A 23,428-nucleotide genomic window follows, 5' to 3' on the forward strand; every position below is an offset into this window, starting at 1 on the left:
AACATGGTTTCATAAGATAGTGTAATATCTCAGTGCAGCCCAGTTCATTCACTGAGGGGAAAGGCGTCTTCCAACAGCTTAAGACTCAGTAATCAAGCATCTCTTACCAGCGTCACTATTGCACATTCAGCTGTCAGCTGTGCAGCGCTGAAAAGCGTCCGAACAAAGCGGTAGATGTGCTTGTGATCAGGGTCATGCTTGTAGTAGTCATCCGGAACTTCTTCCCGCTGAAATAAAGTCCTCTGAATTACTGAAAGTTTGTCTTACTACTAACCGAGAAGAGCAGTCACACACAGTTACTTCTTCTGAACAAGCAGAAGCTTATGCAACCTTTCCCATCTAAGCGGCAAAACAAAATCATACACTGAAAGAAACAAATAGCATTGCAATGTTATGAATGTTAGAAATGAACCTAAAAACACAATAGCTTCGGCTGATATATTTGTTGTCAACACTATTTGGATATGTAAGGCTAATGGGAAAGAGCATGAAAAGTCTTCACTGGACATTTTCTTGAGATATTCCAGGAAGATAACAAAGGTAACGAACAGCTAGATTCAATTCTGATGTGATGCTAAGCTGCTTCTAAATACAGCAAAGAATACAAGCTTAGAAATACATTAGTCTGTAAAAGCAATGCTAAAATGACTGTTAAGCAATATCAAGGCCCCAGAAAGAAAGATTGTGCTCTCTCCAGAAATCTAATAGTGATCTTAGACTTAAAAACCTGTCAGAAAAAGAGACGAGAACAAGATACTGAAATTGAATCATAGAATTGTTCAGGTTGGAGAAGACCTTAAACATCATCAAGTCCAACCAGAACCTAACCATACTACCCTAACTCTTAACAACCTTCCACTAAATCATGTCCCTGAGCACCACACCCAAATGGTTTTTAAACACATCCAGGGATGGTGACTCAACCACCTCCCTGGGGAGCCTATTCCAGTGCTTAACAACCCTTTCTGTAAGGAAGTTTTTCCTGATATTCAACCTCTACCTCCCCTGGCGTTGTGCCATTGAGGTTGGCGTTGAGGCCATTTCCCCTTGTTCTGTCACCAGTGAGAAGAGACCAACACCATTCTCAACGCAATCACCTTTCAGATACTGGAAGAAAGCAATAAGGTCTCCCCTCAGCCTCCTCTTCCCCAGACTAAACAGCCCCAGTTCCCTTGTAGGCCGCATTCTCCAAGCCCTTCACCAGCCTTGCTGCCCTTTCTTTGGACCTGCTCCAGCACCTCAATGTCCTTTCTGTACTGAGGCACCCAAAACTGAACACAGTACTCGAGATGAGGCCTCACCAGTGCCGAGTATAGGGGCAGGATGACTTCCCTGGTCCTGCTCACCACACCACTCCTGATACAAGCCAGGATGCCACTGGCCTTCTTGGCCACCCGAGCACACTGCTGGCTCATATTCAGCCGACTGTCCATCAGTACACCAAGGTCCCTTTCCATCAGGCAGCTTTCCAGCAACTCCTCCCCACGCCTGTAGGGTTGTCTGGGGTTGCTGTGACCAAAATGCAGGACCTGAAACACTTGGCCCTACTGAAACTCATACAGTTTGCCTTGGCCCATTGATCTAGTCTATCCAGGTCCCTCTGTAATGCCTCCCCTCCCGCAGATCAAAACTCTCTCCCAACTTGGTGTCGTTTGTGAACTTATCGAGGGCGCACTCAATCCCCTCACCAAGATAATTAATAAAGATGTTACATAGGAGTCCCCCCAGTATTGACCCCTGGGGGACACCGCTCATGACCAGCAGCCAACTGGATTTAACTCCACTGACCACAACTCTTTGGGTCCAGCCATCCAGCCAGTGTTTCACCCAGCAGAGTATAAGCCCATCCACACCATGTGCAGCCAGCTTCTCCATTAGGATGCTGCTGGGGACAGTGTCAAAGGCTTTTCTGAAGTCCAGGTAGACCACATCGACCTTACCTTCATCCACTAAGCAGGTCACCTTGTCATAAAATGAAGTCAGGTTTGTCAAACAGGATCTACCATTTGTAAACCCATGCTGACTGGGCCTGATCCCCTGGTTGACCTTTAATTGATCCATGATGGATCCCGAGATTATCCATTCCATAACCTTCCCTGGCACTGATATGAAATGATAGGTCTGTAGCTACCAGGATCATCTTTCTGGACAAAATTGACCACAAAAGTTGACCGGCCAAAATTGACCACAAGGCAGAAGTACCTGCACATGAAAGTGCATTTTTGCTGTCTGAAAGTGGGGAGGAAAAGACTGAGAACATTATTTGTGATTAAGCTCTATGATGCTACTAACACAAAAGTTTGTTTCTTCTGCAGTGAGGCACAGCAGAGGCAGGACAGTAACCTGGATTTGGACTTCCTTGTGACGGAATCTTTAGAGGACAACACGTGCAGCTAATTATTAAAGGAACAATGGGTACTAGGCCCCAAACCCTATTGCTGGAGACACTGTAATTATTTCTTTTCCCCTCATAAGCATGATGCATGATCTCTACTGTATTTCTGTCTGTATACTGAACTATGATAGAAGAAGCCTTTAAGTGTTCCCTAAAGGATACAGTGATTTCCCTTTATTCATACTCACTAAAGAGGAGGTAAGCAATAGATCATAAGATGTTAAATAAATGCTAAATAAAAGAAACAGACTGTCTGAACGATGATATGACATTGTCTTCCATAAACAGTTCTCAAAGCAAATCAGCTGATACAGACAGTTTGGGACCAGACATTTCTGCTGACGTGCAACAATGTACAAGAAACCTTCCATAAAGCTCTTCTCCTGAAGTTCATTACTTTCATTAGGTTACATTTATTATGTATAATTCCTTGCACAACGGGTCCAGTTTATGGATGAACCTCTATCAAAACTTTAAACATATAACTGTTTATTAACAACTGCTTATTAAAAAGTGAAGGAGGAGAGCCAAGTTAAGCTGCTTTCACTCTGGTAAGTCACAGAACAAACAACTTTTAAAGCTCTGTCAAATTCATTACAAGAGATAGACAAAATAAAGTAAGCAGTCCTGCAGTGCTCACATGGACACAAGGCACGCACTGCACTCCTGAGCTAGCCATACTGTCAGGCTTTGCATCCTAGAGACCATCTACAAAAGCCCCAACACCAGTCACGTTAGAATCACACACAGGATGCTCCTAGGTGTTAGTGCAAGCAGCATTACCATGCTGGTTTTAAAATTTTGCCTTTTAAGACCTACTGTCTTGCACAAATACTACTTGTAAATATTCCATTTGCAGTCTAAACGGCTAGGCACGTGCCTACTGTATTTTTCCCACACAAATGGGAAAGACTTTTAACTAATTAAAATATTGTTAAAAGAGGAAAACAGACAAGCAGTTTTCATTTGAAATATACATGAGTTAGTATGTGCTTGCTCTAAATACACCTATTTTTATTTCAGATAATGCATAGAAAAACATATATTGTACTATTGAGAAAGAGTGGTACAGCTGATAGCAGAAATCCACAGGACACCATCTGCACTGTACCTTCTATATAAAGATGTAATTTTAAATAATTTGCTTCTGATCTGGTGCTAATACATTTTTGTAACTTCTACAAATCCAGATTAAAAAAAAAAACGCATACACAGAGGCTCAAAAAAAAAAACTTACTGTGAGAGGATGAGATTTTTCATCAAAAATATCCAATGATCTGTCTGAATCTCTGCAAAGCAAAGATCTGTTTTAACACCAAGACTTCATTGGCAATGCTATGCTCCACTAAAAAGTGTTATCCATTGAAGAATAAAGGAACATTTTGTATAGCTCTTCCTAGAACAACAGATAAAGCTATACTGCATTTTTGCAAAGCATTTAATGATGAGATCTTACAACTGAATATTTAACAAGATAAACAATGAACCCATGTTCTCACCAGTAAGTCCAACCAAATTTCCAAATACAGAAGCCATCGCTTATACTATACTCTGCACACTTCTCCGTTAAAATGTGACACCATCTCATTCATTGATTTATCATTTTAGAAAGGCAGCTGCAATTTTGAAGCGTGTGCTATAATTAGCTGTAATGGCAGTGGTTATTTGTACACAGGACGTGGGGTTCCTTCAAACATCAAAACTAATCTGTCCCTCTGTACTCAGGAAAAGCGAAACCAAATCTAAAGGCTGGTTTGCAGTGAGTTAAGTGTATCTCCCTCACTCTCTCTGCTTTGATATCTCACGCTTCTCTGTTGAAGAAGCATGTGCCTTTGGACAGGCATTTCACTGACCATTATGTATCAGCTCAAGAGGGGTACAAAGAGAAGGCAGATTCATCATCAAGTTTCCAGATTTTTTCAACTCCCTTAAGTTACAACTAGTTGTTACTGAAACACCATGGCCATAACCCTGGCTCAAAAATAAAATTGATAAGTTTCAGAATAAAGCAACCCTGGAGTTTACTCACCTGTTCTTTATATGGTAGAATATTGCTAATGTTACGCTAAAAAGAAAAAGAGAGAAAAAGTCTTAAAGCACATTCTGTGCAGACTATTCCACTGCAGAAGCTGTTGTTCAGGGCAAACTGTTCAAAATCTGTTAAGTCTTCTCACTCTCTTCTAACTACCCCACGCCACATTTCCATTCTTCACCTGCCTGAACAGCATCTACCCAAATCAGATTTGCTAGCCAAACTGCTTTTAAATGTGGTACAGATATATGTGCCATGAAAGAATTACACCAAATTTTAAGCACGTACCTTCACTGTGATTAAGTGACATTTATTGAAAACACAGACTATTCACAACTGAAGTATGGTAACAGTTCTATTTGAGCTTACATAAACCCTTGTAGAGGCTCTGCTGGTATTTTAACTTTGCATCTCTGGCTATGTAGTTCAGGATACGTCTAAGTCTAAAAACAGAGCAAAATAAAGAATGCTAGCATAATCCAAGGAGGATTCAGTCTGTGCTGAGTCAACTCAGACAATAAAGCTGACACTCATCTAATGTGGCCTGATTTCCTATTTTTGTAGTGACAACAGGAATACTGCCATCAAAGAAAGCCATCATGGACAAGAACTGATCAATTGCCAGCTACGCAACACTTAAAAATGGCAATGACACCAAAAGACAAGTGGCGTGCTCAATACTTGTTTGAAATCTATTTGAAAGCAGCAAATCATCTTCGGTGTTTCCAATCTCTATTAAACTGTTAAGACAGTAAAGCTTTCTGGGCCTGAAGCTGCTGTTCTTCCTTTCACTGAGTACTTCTCATTTCTCACCTGGTATAGTTTACATGAAAAGAACAGTTTCTGTAGTATCCAACAGATAAAACAGTCATTTCCACTGGAGAACCAAAAAGACTAAATAATTCTTTTAACTACCCAAAGTAACAATCACACCAGGAAAATGTAGGCAGGCTGGAAGTAAAAATAAAACCAAAGCCAACAACCTACCTTTATCCACAACTAGAGGGCAGACTAACACCACTGGCAAGCAGCAAACAGTCCTATATTTTCTTCCTGAGACTTCCTACAAAATCCATTTCAAGTTTTCCCAGATGTACAATTTGATCACTGAACTCCTCCCAGTATGTACTTTAGAACCCAAAATGCCGACACATTTCTGCACTGGTTCTGGTTCTCAAGTGTATGGAAACTCATCTGAAATACACATTAGCTCTGTAGCTTTAAAAAAACCACCAACAACCCTGTTTCAGTAGTCTGCAATTACCCAGACTCCTACACCCCTTCCACAAGTAACCTGAACAAGCAAAGCTGTGTTCCTATCGCTCAGCTGTATGGCTAGCTTTGAAACAGACAATGCCACAAAATCCCAAACAGATGTTGCTTAGTCCCTGTCAATAACAAATGGTTCTTACCACTTTATTGTGCTTCTAAGATTAGGTTGACTGACTGTACTGTCATCTATAAATATTGTTGAGCACGAGCTGTATTTTTTTGTAAGCTGTCCTGGAGAAACCTAAGGGAGAGGAACAGGAAAGAAATTCATGAAGATTGATTATGTAAGCTTGGTTTACCACACTGAATATTGGCTTTAAAGCTACAGTAGCTACTGAGATCTTTGAAGATGATTGTCCTCATGTGCATGTTACCTCATAGCCATCAGGCTGCTTAGAACACCCTTTGTATAACACAGGCTAAGTCATCTCTTGTAATACACATTTTCAGATGATTACTTTTCAGCAGAAATAGCTGCAGCTAAAGCAGCAAGTCCTCTGGTTTTCTCAGTTCTCCTCTACTCCATTCTTTTCAGATCTGAGGTCTCTGTCTTCCCATTATATATTTTCTTATAATTCCCTCTATCTTTTTTTTTTTCTCTTCATCATTCCATACCCTACACCCTTACATTTTCTGGTTATCCAGCATCTCTCCCTGCAAAGAAACAACTCTGCTTTTGGGGCTATGTTTTATTCCATTTTAGGAAAACAATAAAACTTTTCCTAATGTTGCTCTCTTCAATCATGTCTTGCTAAGCACCTGGAGTCTGGAAATACAGACTGTCATGTTCCATCACCTACACTAATGCATAGATTTAATACTTGAAGAAATTTTCCTACCTTATTGTAACACTAACTCACAGGCTTCTTTGAGCAGTTTTAGCCTGGAACTCAGGCTAGAACACTGTAACTGAGGGAAGACCTTTAATCTAGCAACTGAAGTTTAATTGGTTTTGCCATCATCGTTTTAAATCCCCTGTCTAAAAACATGAAGGACTTCCATATGAAAAGGCTGACACCCTTCAAAGCATAATGGCTGCCTGGGAGCATCTCCCACTTCAGTGGAAGTCTGCCAACAAAAATGAACCAAACACAGTTCACCTTGGTGCTGGGAGACCGAAGCTGGAGTTGTAAGGGAAGAAGTCGGGGGGACACACAACCTCACACTTGTACTCAATACAATAGTCGTGAAATAGTGCTATCTTACCAGTAACTTATCAGTAGACACTTCTGCTTGGCAATGTTTTTAAACTTTGTTTAGTAACTTTCACTCTTAGCCCTACTCATCAAAAATGTCTGTATCCACTTATTAATGACATTCCATCTTTTATATCTTCTTAAATCATGTCAAAGAAAAATGTCTAATGTGTGCAGAAGAAGCTTGGAGCACGTATTCAGCTACTGGTTTATCATTTGTTCATGCTAATGATACCATTTATTCATTATTCTCTCAGTGCTGAACACATTTCTTACAATAAGCCTTGCAGTGATGCTCAAAGAGCAAGTTGTTTAAACTTGGCATCTCATCTAAGAAATTAACTCAGTTTTATTCCTGCTTCAAATACTAACAGAGGTGGTTTGACTTTATTTTATTCTGTACTGTTTTGGAATGCTCAGGAATGATATGACAGAATCCATTATTATTCATTCTTTTGCCATCAGCCGCTCTATGCTCTGTAATACTATGCTTGTTTCTTTTTTGTAAAGACAGGCAAAGACAATTCAGTTTTATCTTGCTAACAAGGATTTAGAATGAATGCATGACTACACATGTACAACCACTACAGCTGTTTCTGCAATTTGTCTTTATCTCATGTACTCAACATTACCTAAATGGCACACTACCTCAGAGTTTTACTCACGTGGTTGATGTGGTTACTCTTCCTCTTCTCTCGTACTAGAAAAATGGAGAAAGAATAACAACTGAGAAGTTTTGAAAATGTAATCCTGATACATTCCATTAATCTAGTCTTCTCAAGTACGTGAGCATTAAAAGTTTCTAATTTCACTGCTAGGTCTCTGGAAGAGTGAACTTTTAACAAAAACACCAAGTTTTATCAAGCTAATAAATGATGTACTACTTCCAGCTATCCACACGTATGCTCTGGAAAACTACCTGCTGCACTGAGAGAAAAGCATCTCAGAGCTGAAAAAGATATTACACATCATGGAAAAACTGGATTAAAGATAGTTTGAATAGACAATGTCTAATGCCAAACAGCACTTAGCAAACAGAAGTGAAAGCATCACACTGTGACTCTGCCAAAGACACACAAAGAAAGTGAGACGCCCAGCATAATACACGTGCTCTCCCCTATTAGACAGCATAAGGTAAAAAGGTGTTTCACTACAGAGAAGGTGCAGGGACAAGCAGTATTATCAGGTAACTGCAGCCCCTTTATCTGATCATCTCAAATTGTGTCAGACTTCCCCCCCAAAAAAAGAGATGAAGGTTAACTTTCAGCTGCTGTAAGAGCATCAGAAAGCAGAACAGCGCTGTTAAGGAGAGCTGAGAGTTGCAGGCATGGAGTTTGAGGAGTGCAACAAGCCGTACGTGTGACCAGTCGGGGCAGGTGACAGACCCTCTGCACAAAGGACTGCCCTTAGACAGTCACCACCCGTAAGCAGGGCACATTCTCACACATTAGAAGCCACCCCAGAAGAGGCCTGCACTTCTTCTGCACCGTCTCCTCTGGGGAATCACACCACTGCCCCTTTCCTCTGCTCAGAGATTACCTGAGCGCTGCAGAGCTGATACAAGTGATGATTTCACCACTGGCAGTATTAGCAGCACTGAAGTGACAGACTGCCAAAACAACACTATGCCCTGTGGGGAAGCTCCTACAAGGTAGAAGATTCTGTGGCTTTCCATCACCCCAAGTGCAACACTAGCTTAGAAAAAGTGCTTCAAACAAGAATTAACTAAAAAAGGCACAGAAGCATAATCTTAAGCTCCTTTTTTGTTGCAGCTTCAAGTCCTAGTATTGTCAGAATTATTTTTTATTTATGCAATATGAAAACACCTCTACTAATAAAAGTTTTATGAGTATGTAGCTATGGTAATTGCTTACAATTGACTTTCTGATTTAAATAAAGGACTCCGCAAAGAAACTGAAAATCCCAGTATATCCATGTAATTAAAACAGGATTCAAGAATAATTATGCTGCTGAAGCTATTCATATTGCTTCAAACAACACATGCGGAAGCAATCGATTAGGACTGATGGCTTAGGCTTACAATTCCCCACATAAAACTTTTTTTTTTTTTTTTAACTAAAACTACTTCTTTTAAAACTTTAACTTAAAAAAAAAATGTTTTTAAGAGTCCTTGGACATAAAAGCAAAAATGAAACAAAAACCCCCAACATTACTGCACGAAGCTTGAGTTCCACTTGTGAAGCACAAACACCTTGTTCACAAATCTCCTGATATTGAAGTCTTTATAATCACAAGTGTTTTTAAGCATTACATAAATAGCCTACAGATGCATTTCTGTGCTAACATGGAAATTATTAATCCCTATGCCTTGAAAAAATTAAATTAATTCAAATGCTCTCATGGTATGTAAATAAAACAGGCAATTTTTTTTCTGTTTTCCTCCCCATTTTTTAATTGGAAAAAACCTTTGCTTACCATCTGTTTGAGATTTGCTCAGGAAAATTGTGCTTGCTCTGGGATGATCAGACGGATTGGATTCCAAGGCTAAATCTGAAAAAGAAAGGACAGAAAAGGAGAGGCTGTCAGCAAAGGACTAAGATTACTGCAAGGTTCTCATCCAGCCTTAAAATGCTCGAGTGCAGTGATGGAATCAAGATCAGAAACACACAAAATGAGCTCTCTAAAGCAAAATCTCTTTTTTGCCAAGACAAACAAGAATCTGGCATTTTCCTCTCAGAAAAAAGCCTGCGGGCTCATTCCTACCACCACGCTGCTCTCTGAAGTAACGCGCGGTGTCCATCAGAACCAAGGCAGGGCAGGCAGCTGGGAGCAGAGCCTGGGCTCAGTACCAGGCAGAAAGCCAGAACCTCACTGAGGCCTGAATTTACGGACACGGACACTGCAAGCCTTACTCTTCCTCTATGCTTTATGTATCCAGTTGGTCAGTAAATAATCTTAGTGATCTTATAAAGAGTTCAGTAAGCAACATAGCATGCTGATAAGTACCAAAACATGGATCTAATACTAGTCCTCTGGAATTTCAAGTAGAACTCAATGTAGCTAACACATAGCTAGATAAAAATGATGGCTTTACTCCTTTGCTGCAACAAACTAGTGGTGGCACTAGATAAAGATACAGTGTTCCCTTAGATCAAGATAGGAGTGAACTACTAAAAACATCACAATGAATTTTGATCTGCATTGGCATAACTTCTGCAAGCTGCTGTTTTTGCTGTTGTTTTTGCACACACTAACTTCTGTAAGCACATAAGCAGAACCATCACTTGAACAGTAGGATCCTGGAAGGAGCAAACTCTCAGCAACTTACATTCTCATCTTCATGTGTGCTATTTATGCCATACTAACCATCAAAGCAAGTAAGTTCGCAAACCTGCATCAGTGTTCCAAGGCAGCATGTCAGTGTTTTTCTAAGAGCGTGACAACTGCAAAGTTATCAAAGAATCACCATCAACTTTTCATGGGAAAAAAACAACTTCAGAGCTTTTTATGCACGTGACAAAAGAGCTCTGAGTGAACAACAGCCAAGCACACACAAACCATCTTGCTGCTGGAATCCTTAGTGACAGGAATCCACAGCACAGCCACAGCCTCACGTGTCAGCGACAGAACGTAACTGTGAGAGAGCGCGTGTGCCCGAGAGTTCTTGTCCCAAGTTCCCACTGTAACACAACATCAGTACCGAGGCCTGGATATTCTCCAGGTACTTGGCTTACATCACTGATGTCAGTCCAACACCATCGTTCTGACACCAGTCCAGGATGCAGACCACCATAACCTTGAATCTCTAATACACAAATACAGCAACCAGCGTCCATTAAGGAATGTGACAATTTTTCATCCAGGAATTTTCCCTCTCAAAAAAGGCCACTGTCAGCTATGAAAGAAAATCATCTTGAGTAGGTTTTAAAAGCTAATGGGAAGTCAAGTCTAACCACCATGGGTTTGTGAAGGGTAGGTCCTGCTTGACCAACCATCCTCTCCTTCCACAATCTAGTGTTCTGCCTGTTGGATGAGGGAAAGGCTGTTGATGTGGTCTACCCTGACTTCAGCAAAGCCTTCGACACTGCCTCCCAAAGTATTCTCTTGGAGAAGCTGGCAGCCTGTGGCTTGGATAGGTACACTCTTTGCTGTGTAAAGAAGTGGTTGGAAGGTCGGGCCCAGAAAGTGATGATGAATTAAATCCAGCTGGCGACTGATCATGAGTGGTGCTCCCCAGAAATTGGTACTGGGGCCTGTCCTCTTCAATATCTTTATTGATAACCTGGATGACGGCATTGAGCGTACCCTCACTAAGTTTGCAGATGACACCACGTTGGCTGGAACTGTCGATCTGCCTGGGGATTGCAAGGCCCTGCAGAGGGATTTGGACAGGCTGGATAGCTGGGCTGAACCCAATAGGACGAGATTCAACAAGACCAAGCTCTGGGTCCCGCACTTTGGTCACAGCAACCCTAGGCAATGCTACAGGCTTGGGGCAGAGCGACTGGAAGACTGTATAGAGGAAATGGACCTGGGGGTATTGGTCAATGTTCAGCTAAACATGAGCCAGCAGTGCGCACAGATGGCCAAGAAGGCCAATGGCATCCTGGCTTGCATCAGAAATAGTCTTGCAAGCAGAAGCAGGGAAGTAATTGTCCCTCTGTACTCAGCACTGGTGAGGCCACACCTCAATACTACGTTTGATTTTGGGCCCCTCACCACAAGAAAGCCATTGATGCCACGGAATGTGTTCAGAAAAGGGCAAACAAGTTTCTCCAGAGGAGATTCAAGCTGGATGTTAGAAAATATGCTTTTCCAAAAGAGTGGCCAGGCACTGGAATGGGCTGTCCAGGGAGGTGGTGGAGTCACCAACTCTGGAAGTGTTCAAGGAACATTCAGACATTGTGTTGAGAGACATGGTTTAGTGAGAACTCCAGGCGACAGGTGGACAGTTGGACTGGATCATCTTGTAGGGCTCTTCCAACTTCAGCAATTCTATGATTCTAACACAAAAGCAGTGTTTCTATTTCCACTTTACTGTGCTCGCTCATGGCATACGGTAAGCATGTAAATGCAGTAAGGCATCATGTACTTAAAAATGTTAAGAGGTCCAGAAGTCCTAGAACAGAATTTGCCGTACTGCTTATACATAAAGTACCACTTGCACATATCTGGTTATCTGAAAAAAAATTCAGCATGTAATAGCATGCCACACTAGCACAGTCTAACTACTATTTGTAATATCTCAACAAACAGCATAACCTGTTTAAAACTTGCCCATAGTGTACTAAAATGAATTTGGCAAAATCATTTTACAAAGATAATGGAGACCAAGTCTAGCTTTCCATGTTAGCACCCTACCAAAAATAAAAATAAAAAAGGCCGATATAAATCAAAGAATTTGCTGATGACGGTAAATTTCAAGTAACTTCCTGAATTTGAGAGAGAGGTTATTCAGAAATGGAAGTATTTAATAGATTGAGTTCAGTTTTGGGCCCCCCATTATAAGAACGATATCGAGGCCTTGGAGTGCATCCAGAGAAGGGCAACAAAGCTGTGAAGGTCTGGAGCACAAATCTGATGAGGAACAGCTGAGGGAACTGGGATTGTTCAGTCTGGAGGAGGCTCAAGGGAGACTTCATCACTCTCCACAACTCCCTGAAAAGGAGGCTGTGGTAAGGTGGGGGCTAGCCTCTTCTGCCAGATAGCAACAGGATGAGAGGGAATGGCCTCAAGTTGTGTCAGGGGATTAGAAAGGATTCCTTCTCAGAAAGAGCAGTGAGGCACCGGCACAAGCTGCTCAGGGAATTGGTGGAGTCACTGTCTCTGGAGGTGTTCAAGATCTGTGGAGACGTGGCACTGAGGGCCATGGTTAGTGGGCATGGTGGGGCGGGTTGGGGTTGGACTGGGTGATCTTAGAGGACTTTACAACCTTTATGATTCTGTGAGAACACCAAAAGACCGAAGTGTTGCCAACAGGCAGAGCACGATTGCAAAATGCATAATTAAAACACAGATCATTACTAGCAAGTCATGATGTTAACAGAGGAAATAATCTGCTATTTATTTATAGTTTAACTTCCAGAAGAACATACAAAGTCAGGAGGGAACAGATCTCAGGAAGTCCCCATTCCAACCTCTTGCTCAAACAGGGTCAGATGCAAGGTGGAACAAGGCTGCTTGGGGCTTCAGCCAGCTGAATCGTAAAAACTTCCAATCGTTTTAAGGCTGCACAGCCACTCTGAGCAAACCTATTCCAATGCTCAACCATACTCACAGGAGAAGATGCTTCGTTATAACCAGTTGGAACTTCTTGTTTCAATTTATATCTCCTCATGTGTCACCTCCCTGCCACACACCAGTGAAAAAAGCCTGGCTATGTCACTCCAGCATACCTCGTAGGTACTGACAAACTCCTCTTCACCAGTCACTTGTTCCAGGCCCTAGAGAATGCTGAACTCCCTCCAGTTTATCAGCATCTCTCTCCCGTACTGGGGGCCCAAACCTGCATGCAGTTTCTAATACAGTCCGGATACAGTCTAATAATAGCTGAGAAAAAGGGGACAATTGCTTCTTTCAAACTGCTTGCTCTCTCTGCTAACACAAGCCAGGATGCTGCTGGCCTCCTTTCTGCAGGGGCACACAGCTAGCTCAGGGTCAGTGTGCCATCCACCAGCACCCAGCTCCTTCTCCATAGAGCTGCTCCCCTGCCAGCCTGTCCCCAGCTGTACTGCTGCTAGTTCTGCCCTCCAGGGGCAGGAGGTTAGGCTGCATGATTAAAGGCTCGTCCTCTGCCCCAGGGAGATGTGAAGCCCAGTAACACAACGAGTGTGCATAGAGAACCCCAACCAGACTACTCTCCTGGTTACCAAAGAGGATGGTCGGCCCATTACCTGTGTACAGGAAGGGAGTCAACTCTGCTCAAACCACCTTACCCACTGAGGGACATGGATGCCTACAGGGCTCACTAAGGAATGACACAGAAGAGTATTAGGGAACTGTACAAGATCTATGTCATATTTAAGGGGAACACCAAAAGCTGGGAAAAGGAGGGAGCAAAGTACACTGGGGAGGAACAAGCACAGGGAAATAAAAGGGTCAAACACCTGTAAACAGGTTGTTGGTCAGCATGCTTCTCTGGCCAGCCCGTGAGCCCAATAACTACAGTCTGTCCTGTCTGTGCAGGTCTGAACACCAGCACTTGGAGCTGGTGCCCTGGTGTCATTAACTGGGGAGATACCGGACAGACAGTATGTCTGAGACCAGCAGGGTCCCATACCACATAAATGCGTCTGAAAAGGTAACAGGCTTTCAGCTAACAAGCTTTCACCCTGATGAGCCACAGAGGGGAACAGGATGAGGTAGCTGGCATTGGTATGTCTGCATGTTGTGTTTTCTGTCTGCGTTGACCCGTATGCCAGCTGTGTAATCGTGCATATGAATGCCTTTTGGGAAAGCACGCACAGACCTACAGCTGCAGAAGCCTCTCTTCTACGGGGCTGCTGAACGTGGTAGCTTCTAACATGATGCTTTCTGCATTTCTCTCTGCAGAACTCCGCAGGACTCTTGCTGGCCCAGCCCTCCAGCTCAGCCCCTCTGAATAAGCAGCCTCCAGCATATTGACTGCTGCCCAGTAGGGCATCACCTGGGATTTGAGCGCCCTCCATTGGCTCCTCCAGCTCACTGATGAATACATCTAACAGGAATTCTTTTACTTCTTGGGAAGAGACAGTAAGATGTAAATAACACCCATCCTCCTTTACCCACAGAAAAATACACTGTTACCACTCGATTTCCCTGGGGTTTTGATTCACTTTGAAATGACGCTTCTTAAAAAAGTTTTCTTCTTGTGCTTTCCCTGAATCCATCTTTTGTAAGATGTTAGAAATCCGGTTTAATGCAAAAAGCACAAGAAAAACACATACAAGTATGACCAATTTTCACCCTGCAGAAGAAGGGTGTACAAATGGCATGCATCAAGGAACACAACACTGACATGGTCACATAAGGAAGATGAGCCCTCCTGAACCCGAGCAGATACACACTTCTGAAGAGGAACAGCAGAGAAAGGAAAATATTCTGCCAGGCACAAGATGCATTCTGCTGGACAAAGACAGCTGTACTAGCACCCATAACACACCAAGTCCACAACATCACACAACCACGTAAGGTACAGCAGCAATCAACCCCAAAGTACACCATGCGGTTCCTGGTACAACATGCTGCAAAACGTGACCCAGACCAAATGCAACCAGGCTTCTTACCCCAGAATACTGCAGCATTAACAGAAGCAGCACGGCTAATCTGTCTTACAAGAGACAGCAACGAAAGACAGATGTATTTTGTAGGCTGCCTCCCTGTAGCATCCCCTTCCATAGCAGCCTGAGAATTTTAGCCCTCCTGTCTGTACTGTTCTCTCTGGACAATGCTTTCCCCCAAGCAATAGAGAAGTAAGTCACATGGTTTGCTCTTTCCAAAGTGCCAGTTTTGCTCATGAAATACCAAAAAGGAATAGCAATATGAAGGATGCATAAGACAAGAGGCAAATAATGATATGAGAATAGGCAAAATGCAATGGGAAATGCAGCAAAAGAAAAGCCATACAAAGAGATTATCATCTGTAACGAATGTGACTCACAACAAAACACAACTCCTAATACATTATCACAGTAGAAGTCCAAACCCAAGATATTTACTATGAAAAGTAAGGACAAGTCTTGTTCAGGAGCAAAAGACATATGACAGAGCACTCAGGCCACACAGGTAAGTATGGGATGCTACCAGATGAACAGAAGTTATGGGAATTAAAGCATGCAGAACAGGAATGAGAGAAGTGACAGAAGCAACAGGGTGATAATAATAGTAAAAAAAAAAGAGAAAACTCCAAAACATCTTAGTGGCTACCAATTCAGTAAGAGTAAACCCGCATTTTTCTATCAGAACCTGACACCTAGTGATAGAGAGGTGAGAGGGGAAGACCCCCAGCAGAAATGCTGTCTGTGGGAGCAGCACAGCAATGCCATGCTGCAATGGCCCTCCACCTCTCTGAGAACTGTATACCAGAACAGCCTTCCCCTCTATTTCTCCACATCCCTCAGTGCCATCTACTCACAGGTGCTATCAACCTTGTCAGACGAACCCTAGAGAAGCCTGGGCTCGCTCTCCCCTCACACCATTCCTCTTTCAAAGAACCTGCTGCAGTACACTTGCCCCCCAGGCAATCTCAGCCACCCCTGCTGCACACTGATAAGGGCACACGGCCCCACGGGGCAGATCACCTTGCTTGTAAAAGCAAACCTCTGCTCTCAGCTCAAGTTCTCATGTCTTCCCTCGACATGGAATTGGCATTACAGAGTACTTTTACTTATCAAAGTCATACAAGACCACGAGTAGGTTTGAGCAACTCATGTTAGCTCACCTATTGTTTGATACACCCCTGCAGGTGATCTCTATGTAGGGAGAGCGCCCTTTACACTCTGCTGTCTTACTTGCTATCTCCTGAATAAAGCTGACAGTCAAAGAGGTTGCTGTTACTAAGACGTAGCAATACAAGCAACTTTGAATATATAAAGGACTAGAACTGTTGCGCAACAAAATCCAATTAAGCACAACCAGTTCTCAGACAGGACTCTATTTTGAGGGGAAATTCTTGGTAAGGACATAACCTTAACCAATACCTTCCTATGCATAGGTCTTTTAAAAACACCTCTAACTCCATAGGGCCCAAAGGAAACCAACTATTTATTTAAGCAGAAAAACAAATGAAAACAACCCACACAGTTGGTGCTTGTTCACCGAATGACAGGAAGGCTGAGGCCAGCAGGGACCCCTTTGCCATTGCCTAGTCCTGTGCCCAGCTCCAGCAGGGACAGCCAGAGCAGGCTGCCCAGGCCTGAGCCAGCTGCGTGGGGCTATCTCCTCCTGACAGAGACCTCACAGTCCCTCTGGGCAGCAGGCTCCAATCTCTGAATACACTCCTTGTTACCTGAGTGTTTCTAAGGTTCACGAATTTGGCATTTAAACTGCAGGAGGATCCACACTATGGTGGCCAGCCCCTGCACAATCCTATGGCATGCAGCTCACACCCCCACCACGGAAGCACAATAAAAGAACTATCACACTGCGTGCAGTGTCTGGCCTTTCTGAATTGAAGGAAATCAAGCAGGATTTCATGCACTACACGGGATACCTGTGAGTGTTGTAATCACTTATACATGTTTCAGCTAGGGAGCAAGATGCCAAGAACACCCACAATTCCACAGTAGGCAGGACCAATTACAAGGAAGGAAAACTACACAACTCTAGAAAGTAGATATTGGAACTAGAAGGAAAACTGTAGTTCTCAAGTTAAATCTTGAAAGTAGCTAACATTTGGTTAGAAACGTCTTTCCAGATAGCACCCAAAGTGGGACCATTTAAATAGGCAAGGAGAAAGATTCAGTTCCATGCTGCCCACTTTTCATTGCCCAAACAGACTTTTACATGCATCACAATTCACTGCCATGGGAACACAGAGCAGAACTCCACAGCCATCACCTTTTCACAGTCAGACAGAATAAAAGCTTCTAATTACACACTGATTGAAACCAATGCAATTTTACACCCCTAGATCCATGCTGTTAACTGTAAGTACGTAGGTAGCTTCAAAAGTAATGCCTCATTTATTTCCATGGAAATGACAACAGACACAGATACAAAGAGCACAACAACACTATTTCATAGAGCAAATTTCCAGCTACAAAACATGTTCTCAACTTTGCCACCACCATTAGCCAATTTGCACAGATCAGCTGATCAAGATGCTCTTCATTTCATTTCTTCATTGGCTATGCACAGCCATCCAGAACACGGCTTGTCTTTCACATCCCTGCCCCACTGCTGAAATGCAGCATCCACATCAACTGTTTGGACCCCATAAACACTCAGCAACCATGGATGAATGTCAGTGGGTACCATTTTTTCCACACAGAAGAATTCAGTGACACACCTTTGCTTCATTTGCACTTCCGTGTCAGACTGCCCCTCTGCTGACAACTGTCACATGGCAACAACCTGTAATGGGATACTGGTGGGAAGGTTCACCCTCCACAGCCATACCACCAACATCCACATCTGATGTCCCTGGCCAACATGATAAAATAGGAGGCAACACATTCAAAGCAGCTCCCATATACAGCAAGTTTTTCCTCTTCCATGCTACACTTTGCGTACACATTGCCTTACTTCTCACAAGACATGGTTGAAAAAGAAAAACAAATGAGTATCAGAAATCCCAACCTCTCTGCACATCTTCAGGTAACACAGTATGACACACAGTGTGCCGACTCTTACGCCACTCCATTGGGTGGTATATGCTTTTTCTCCTCTTCCAAATGCTAACAAAGATGCATTAACGCAAGCTTCACCTGAAGCTCTTATTACAGTTAACTGGGCTTCATTATATTTTTTGTGCCATTTTAGGCACCAACTAAAGCACAATCACTCTTTACTGTGGCTGTAGGAATTTCAATTTACCTGCATTTTGTTCAGTAAGAAAAAAACAGCTTACAAGCCATGCCTGGCATTTTGGACACAAGCTTTTTTTGGCTTTGAAAGCAGCTCTCATTCAGCAATTTATTACCTAAGTCTGACCGACATGTCTGATGACAAGCTGGCGTTATTTTTCACACTGGAAAGAGAAAAAAAACCCACGTTTGATCAGTAATGACTGAAGGCCCCTTCAGAACTCCAAACACAAGCAAAAGCTGCAGACACACAGCTCATCAGACACTGCGGAATGCTGCGGAGCTCTGTATACACTGTCAAGGTAACCCTGACACCTGCATTCCCCACACGTGGAACCTTCAGTTTTATTCATCTGGCTTTACTACACATTTAAATAAATACTATTGAGCTATTTTAGCACAGATGCATCTTGTTTTATTCCCTGAAGTGGAAACATTCAGAGCTTACTGCTGAAAACATGATTTTCATAGTGAAATATAAGCATACATTTGAACTCTTAATTGTAACAAAGACTAAACAAAATAGATTGAGAAATTTCAACATTAGCTTGCTGGCAAAGGTCTACAGATCCCAGGTCTTAATGTTTGGTAGTGGCTTCTTCCTGCCTCGTGCCTCATTGAGTAACACCCTCCTTTTTCCTAGATGTGGAAGAAACCTTGTTATAAGTCCTAATGCAACATGAATTTCTGGGAGGGAGTTTTCTTGCTTTTTGTTACCTCATGCAAAAGAAATGGATAGAGGACTCCTGAGGTGTTAGCAGTACCCATTGAGAAAAGCAGACATAGAGACACGGCAATGTGTTTTCCTCTACTCCCAATTCCCAAATGCATAGGGCCCTTTCAGCAATGTTTGTAAAGAACTTCTATTCCATCACTGCCACTATGTGCACTTTTCAGGTCACTTCACAAAGGCTGTACCATTGGGCATCCTAAGGCAACAAGACTGAAGGTGTTTCAGGCTTGCGGATGGGTCAATTCTTTCACATTTGTTATGGCTACATTTTACTTGTAAGCACTACTGTGTGGGAACTGTTGAGTCACAGCCTGAACCACTGACCAAGTACCTGGGGAAAGGAGCCAGTCAGCCCTAGGAGCACAGGTGAAGGCAATTTGTCTGTATGACTGGAAGGGGTGGCTTCCACCCCTCCTGGACCTCATTTAAGGGCTGACTGCCATTGAGGAAGGATTCCTTGTTGGAGATCCCTCCTCTGTGGAGTTTGTTCTGCGAGCCTAGATCCTCAGAGACTGGTGAGTATGTCTCTTCTTTCTTTTGAAATATCTTCCTATTGCACTGGTCCTCCTGCTGTTACACTTCTACAACATCTTCCCATTGCACTGGTCTCTCTGCCTTTACAACTATAAACACCTTTCTAAATAGTTCCTGGTCACCAGTCAAAAAAAAAAAAAAAAAACAGCAAGAGCACTTGGGGAAGAAGGGTGAGATTAAATTAAAAAGACAACAGTGGAAATAACAGAACAGGAGCAAAGGTGTCTATTGGTTTTCATCCCAAATTTCACATGTATCTAAATAGACAGCTAAACATTCCTATAGGAAAAAGGTGATTCCTTGCCTTAACTTTCTCCCCCTCTCTCTTACTACGATTTTAGCCAGGATTAAAAAAAAAAAAAAAAAAAAATCACAACAGCCAAATGCTTATATAAGGGACAGACAGATTTTTTTAGCCCTCTACAGGAAGACTCATAGACCAGTTGGTGAAATGACATCACAGATGAACAGATAATGGAATATACTGATTATCTCCAAACACTGGTAAGTGTGGCATGCAGACATCTTGCAGTTTGCCCCTTCAGCATGCGGCAGCTTCTGGAGAGCCAGACACTACCAACAAGAGAGAAAGGTAAGTTTACTGGTGCTTGAAGAGTTAAGGTAGGTGCTAGACTGACCTGTTAAAGCAGAGATCACTTCACTCTCTATTAACGCTCCCCTCTAAAGTCCTTTTATATTTGTTTTCCCATCAAAGTCCTGTGTGATTACCACAGTCCTCTGGACACTTGTGCTGGACCTTACTTGCTTTGCCTCCTCATTTCCCCAGCTCTTTGGGGGAGGTACCATGCAATGCTGTCCCACCAGATCAGCATGTCAGCAATTCTCTGCCTGGCTCTGGTGCATCAGGCAAGTCCCACCAAAACCACTGTGCTCAGCAAGCAGCAGAGGTGGACAGAAATCATATTTTCAAGAGCAAATGAGAGAAAATTGCCAGCAAGGCCTTCTGGTTTATTCAAAGAATCCACAAAAAACTAGACATATGTATGACACGGGGATCTGAAGAGCAAGTATCAACTGCAAGTTGTTACTCACTTGGAAGAAACAGTAATCAGCACAAACTAACCCAAATGGAACATTAACACCAAAGAGCTGCTGCTTCTGAAACCAGAGAAGAAAGCCTTCTGCTCAACCCCAGCTGCACAAAGAAGCAAGGAACACAGCACACAGCTGAGCAGCCAACGAGCAGCTCTAGGCTCACTTCAGCTCCTGATATTCAACATTAACAGAAGACAAAAACCTACTGAGAAGCTTTCAGTTTTCAAAAGTTGCATCTGTTCCACTTACTTAACACAACCTCTCCTTTGAACATCAAACTGTAAATGCAGAGTTTGCTCAACCAGAAAAGCTATGAGCAGAACAAGTTATATACCTCAGGATCTCAATAACAGCATTTAAATAAATCCTTCAGACTCTCACAACAAAGCCAACAACCTCTTCCCCTTTGAACCAACTTTTTTGAAACATTACATTTTCAGTGTCTCAGCTTTATCTCCCTCCCTCTTACCCTTCTTTTTTTTTTTTTTTTTTTTACCTTAAATAAACATCTTTGTTTTAAAAAAATACAAGATTTTTCTGGTTTAACCTGGGTTTGCTATGGACAATCTAGGCAGCTGTGACCAAAAGCCTTCTGGAGCCAGCTGGCCATCATCAGCTGTACTTCACCCCCTGGGGTGTACTTCAGATAAGGACGCTGTTTCCAATTTTTCCATAGCCACTACTTTTCAGATTAATTTAGTTTAAGTAAACCTTAGAATTTGAACAATATAGCAATACATGTTAGTTTCTGCTGAAAACTGAACTGCAGAACTTAGTGCTTTAATTCCTAACCCTAGAACACAGTTAACTACACTGCTTGAAGTGCTACTTCACTAAAGAAATTCATTTCACATTTACATTTCTGATAACAGTGGCAGCTGGCATGTTTGTAGCAATAAGACACAATCTTAGTCCTTAGATTTATACACTGTATTTCACAGTGTATTTGTCATTTTCTACCCCCAAAATAAATAAGTTCAGAAGGCAAAAGTTATGAACTACAGAGCCTGCTAAGCAGCACGCTGGAGAAGCATCACAAAGTATCCCAACAGCCCCCGTGTAACAGCTCAGACCTGTAAGGACGGTGCTGTACTTGCTTTTACACATATATATAAAAGATGCAAAGCACAGCTGGTAGCTTCTGCATTCCTGGTATAACCAAAACATTCAATTTTAGCAAAGCAAGTGGAAAAGAATTATGACTTAGGAACAACAAACTTCAAGGACAGAGATGTAAGGAAGAGTTGTATTGTCATAAAGCTGTCAAACTTTGATGCTTTCTGCAGCCCTAAATAGTTCTATCAGCCAGAAAGCTGCATACAAGTAGCATTCACCAGCTGCAGCTTCCATCATGCACAGCACACCATGTACTGTGATCTCTGAAGCCATCTCACACCCAAACCATCTAAGCTCAGCCAGTCTGGGGGTCAGCTCTGGCCTCAAGATCAAACCTTCCACTGCTGCAAAACTATGGTTTGAGGTAGAACAGGCATTGCCTTGTGCTTGGGTTATACTCTTTCATTCAAATAAAAAATATCAGTACTTCCCTACTTTGAGGAAATTCTGATGTCTGGCTGGTTTCAAAGTTAAGCCTAATTACTTAGGCCCACCCACATGATCACGTAGTGAGGGTTCAATCAAGTATAACCCCTACTCCTGAGAACATTCATTTAGCTTAGGCATTTCTGCTTGACTCGTTAGAATCGTTTAGTTCCTTTCTGCTTAACGAGTATGGGAGAGTTCTGACATTTCTGCAATATCTTTCCACAGGAATGAAATTTTATTTCTCCTGACGGGCAAATATAATTTCTCCTGCAGTGCTGCATGGCTGTCTCACAGATGAGGGAGCCGACTGTTCTGCTGCACTTCGGTCATGGCTGCAGCACAGTGGCTGTGCAGAACGGGGCACAAGCGGTAACTCCGCTCCTCAGGCTCACTCACACGGCTTCTCTCCAGTCACCAAAAATCCGTTCGTGCCCTCAGGATGAGCTCAGAGGGATGGCGCTAACCGTCACTTCGCCCACCCTACGCTAAGGATGTCAGACAGCTGTTTTCTCCCACTCGTTTCTTGTAGGTGTGGTTATACTCGGCGCAGCACCGAATTAAGCCAAGTTCCAACAGCAGAGCGGTGACCCCGCGCCACTGCAGCACCGACAGCCGCCGGCAGCGGACGGCGCGGCCCCACCTGTTGTGCGCCGGGCACGCCTGGGAGCAGCGGGCCGGGCCGTGCGAAACCGCGAGGCGCCATGGGCTCACGGAGGGCGGCGAGCCGCACGAAGGAGCGCATAAGGCACACGGCCCTCGCCAAGGGCCCGCACGCCGGGCTATAAATTACCGCGTCCAGGGTTGATGTCATGGCCCTCAGCCTCCCCAGCGCCCCGCCGCCCGTTCCCACACACCCTTCCTTCCTCCCGCCCCGCAGCGATGGAAGCGCCGCTCGGCACGCCGATACGGCGCCCGGCCCGGAGCCACCCCCGCCCTCCGGGACCCCATGGCCACCCGCTCCGCTCGGGGCACAGCGCCGCCGGGACAAAGGGGCGCGGCGGGCGGGACGGCGTCCCTCCGCTCCGTTCCGTTCCGCTCCGCTCCCCTCCGCGCCGCCCGGGCAGCCCCGCCGCCCGCCGCTCACCATCCGGGAACTCGCGGTCGCTGATGTGCTGGAGGTGCGGGCCGCCGCCGCCGCCGGGCTCCGAGTCCCCCGAGTCGGCCTCCGCCGAGCCCGAGCCGCCGCCGCTCGGCGCCGCC

General features: G+C 43.6%; 1 protein-coding gene across 1 annotated transcript in view; it reads right to left on the minus strand.

Moving 5' to 3' along the window:
- Positions 1-23,421, minus strand: part of CCNYL1 (cyclin Y like 1) — a gene marked incomplete at its 5' end in the record, with an annotated part of 33,569 nt that extends 10,148 nt beyond the window's left edge. Inside the window, 7 exons of the mRNA XM_042839467.1 lie at positions 108-227; positions 3,633-3,684; positions 4,425-4,460; positions 5,840-5,940; positions 7,561-7,595; positions 9,332-9,406; positions 23,313-23,421. Of these exons, the coding sequence (XP_042695401.1) occupies positions 108-227; positions 3,633-3,684; positions 4,425-4,460; positions 5,840-5,940; positions 7,561-7,595; positions 9,332-9,406; positions 23,313-23,421 (528 nt within the window). The remainder of the gene's footprint in view (positions 1-107; positions 228-3,632; positions 3,685-4,424; positions 4,461-5,839; positions 5,941-7,560; positions 7,596-9,331; positions 9,407-23,312) is intronic.
- Between the last annotated feature and the right edge of the window lie 7 nt (positions 23,422-23,428).

Source organism: Centrocercus urophasianus, unplaced genomic scaffold, assembly GCF_019232065.1.
Source record: "Centrocercus urophasianus isolate 14NV4802_14NV808 unplaced genomic scaffold, USGS_Curo_1.0 seq_937, whole genome shotgun sequence".
In the NCBI taxonomy this organism is placed as follows: Eukaryota; Metazoa; Chordata; class Aves; order Galliformes; family Phasianidae; genus Centrocercus; species Centrocercus urophasianus.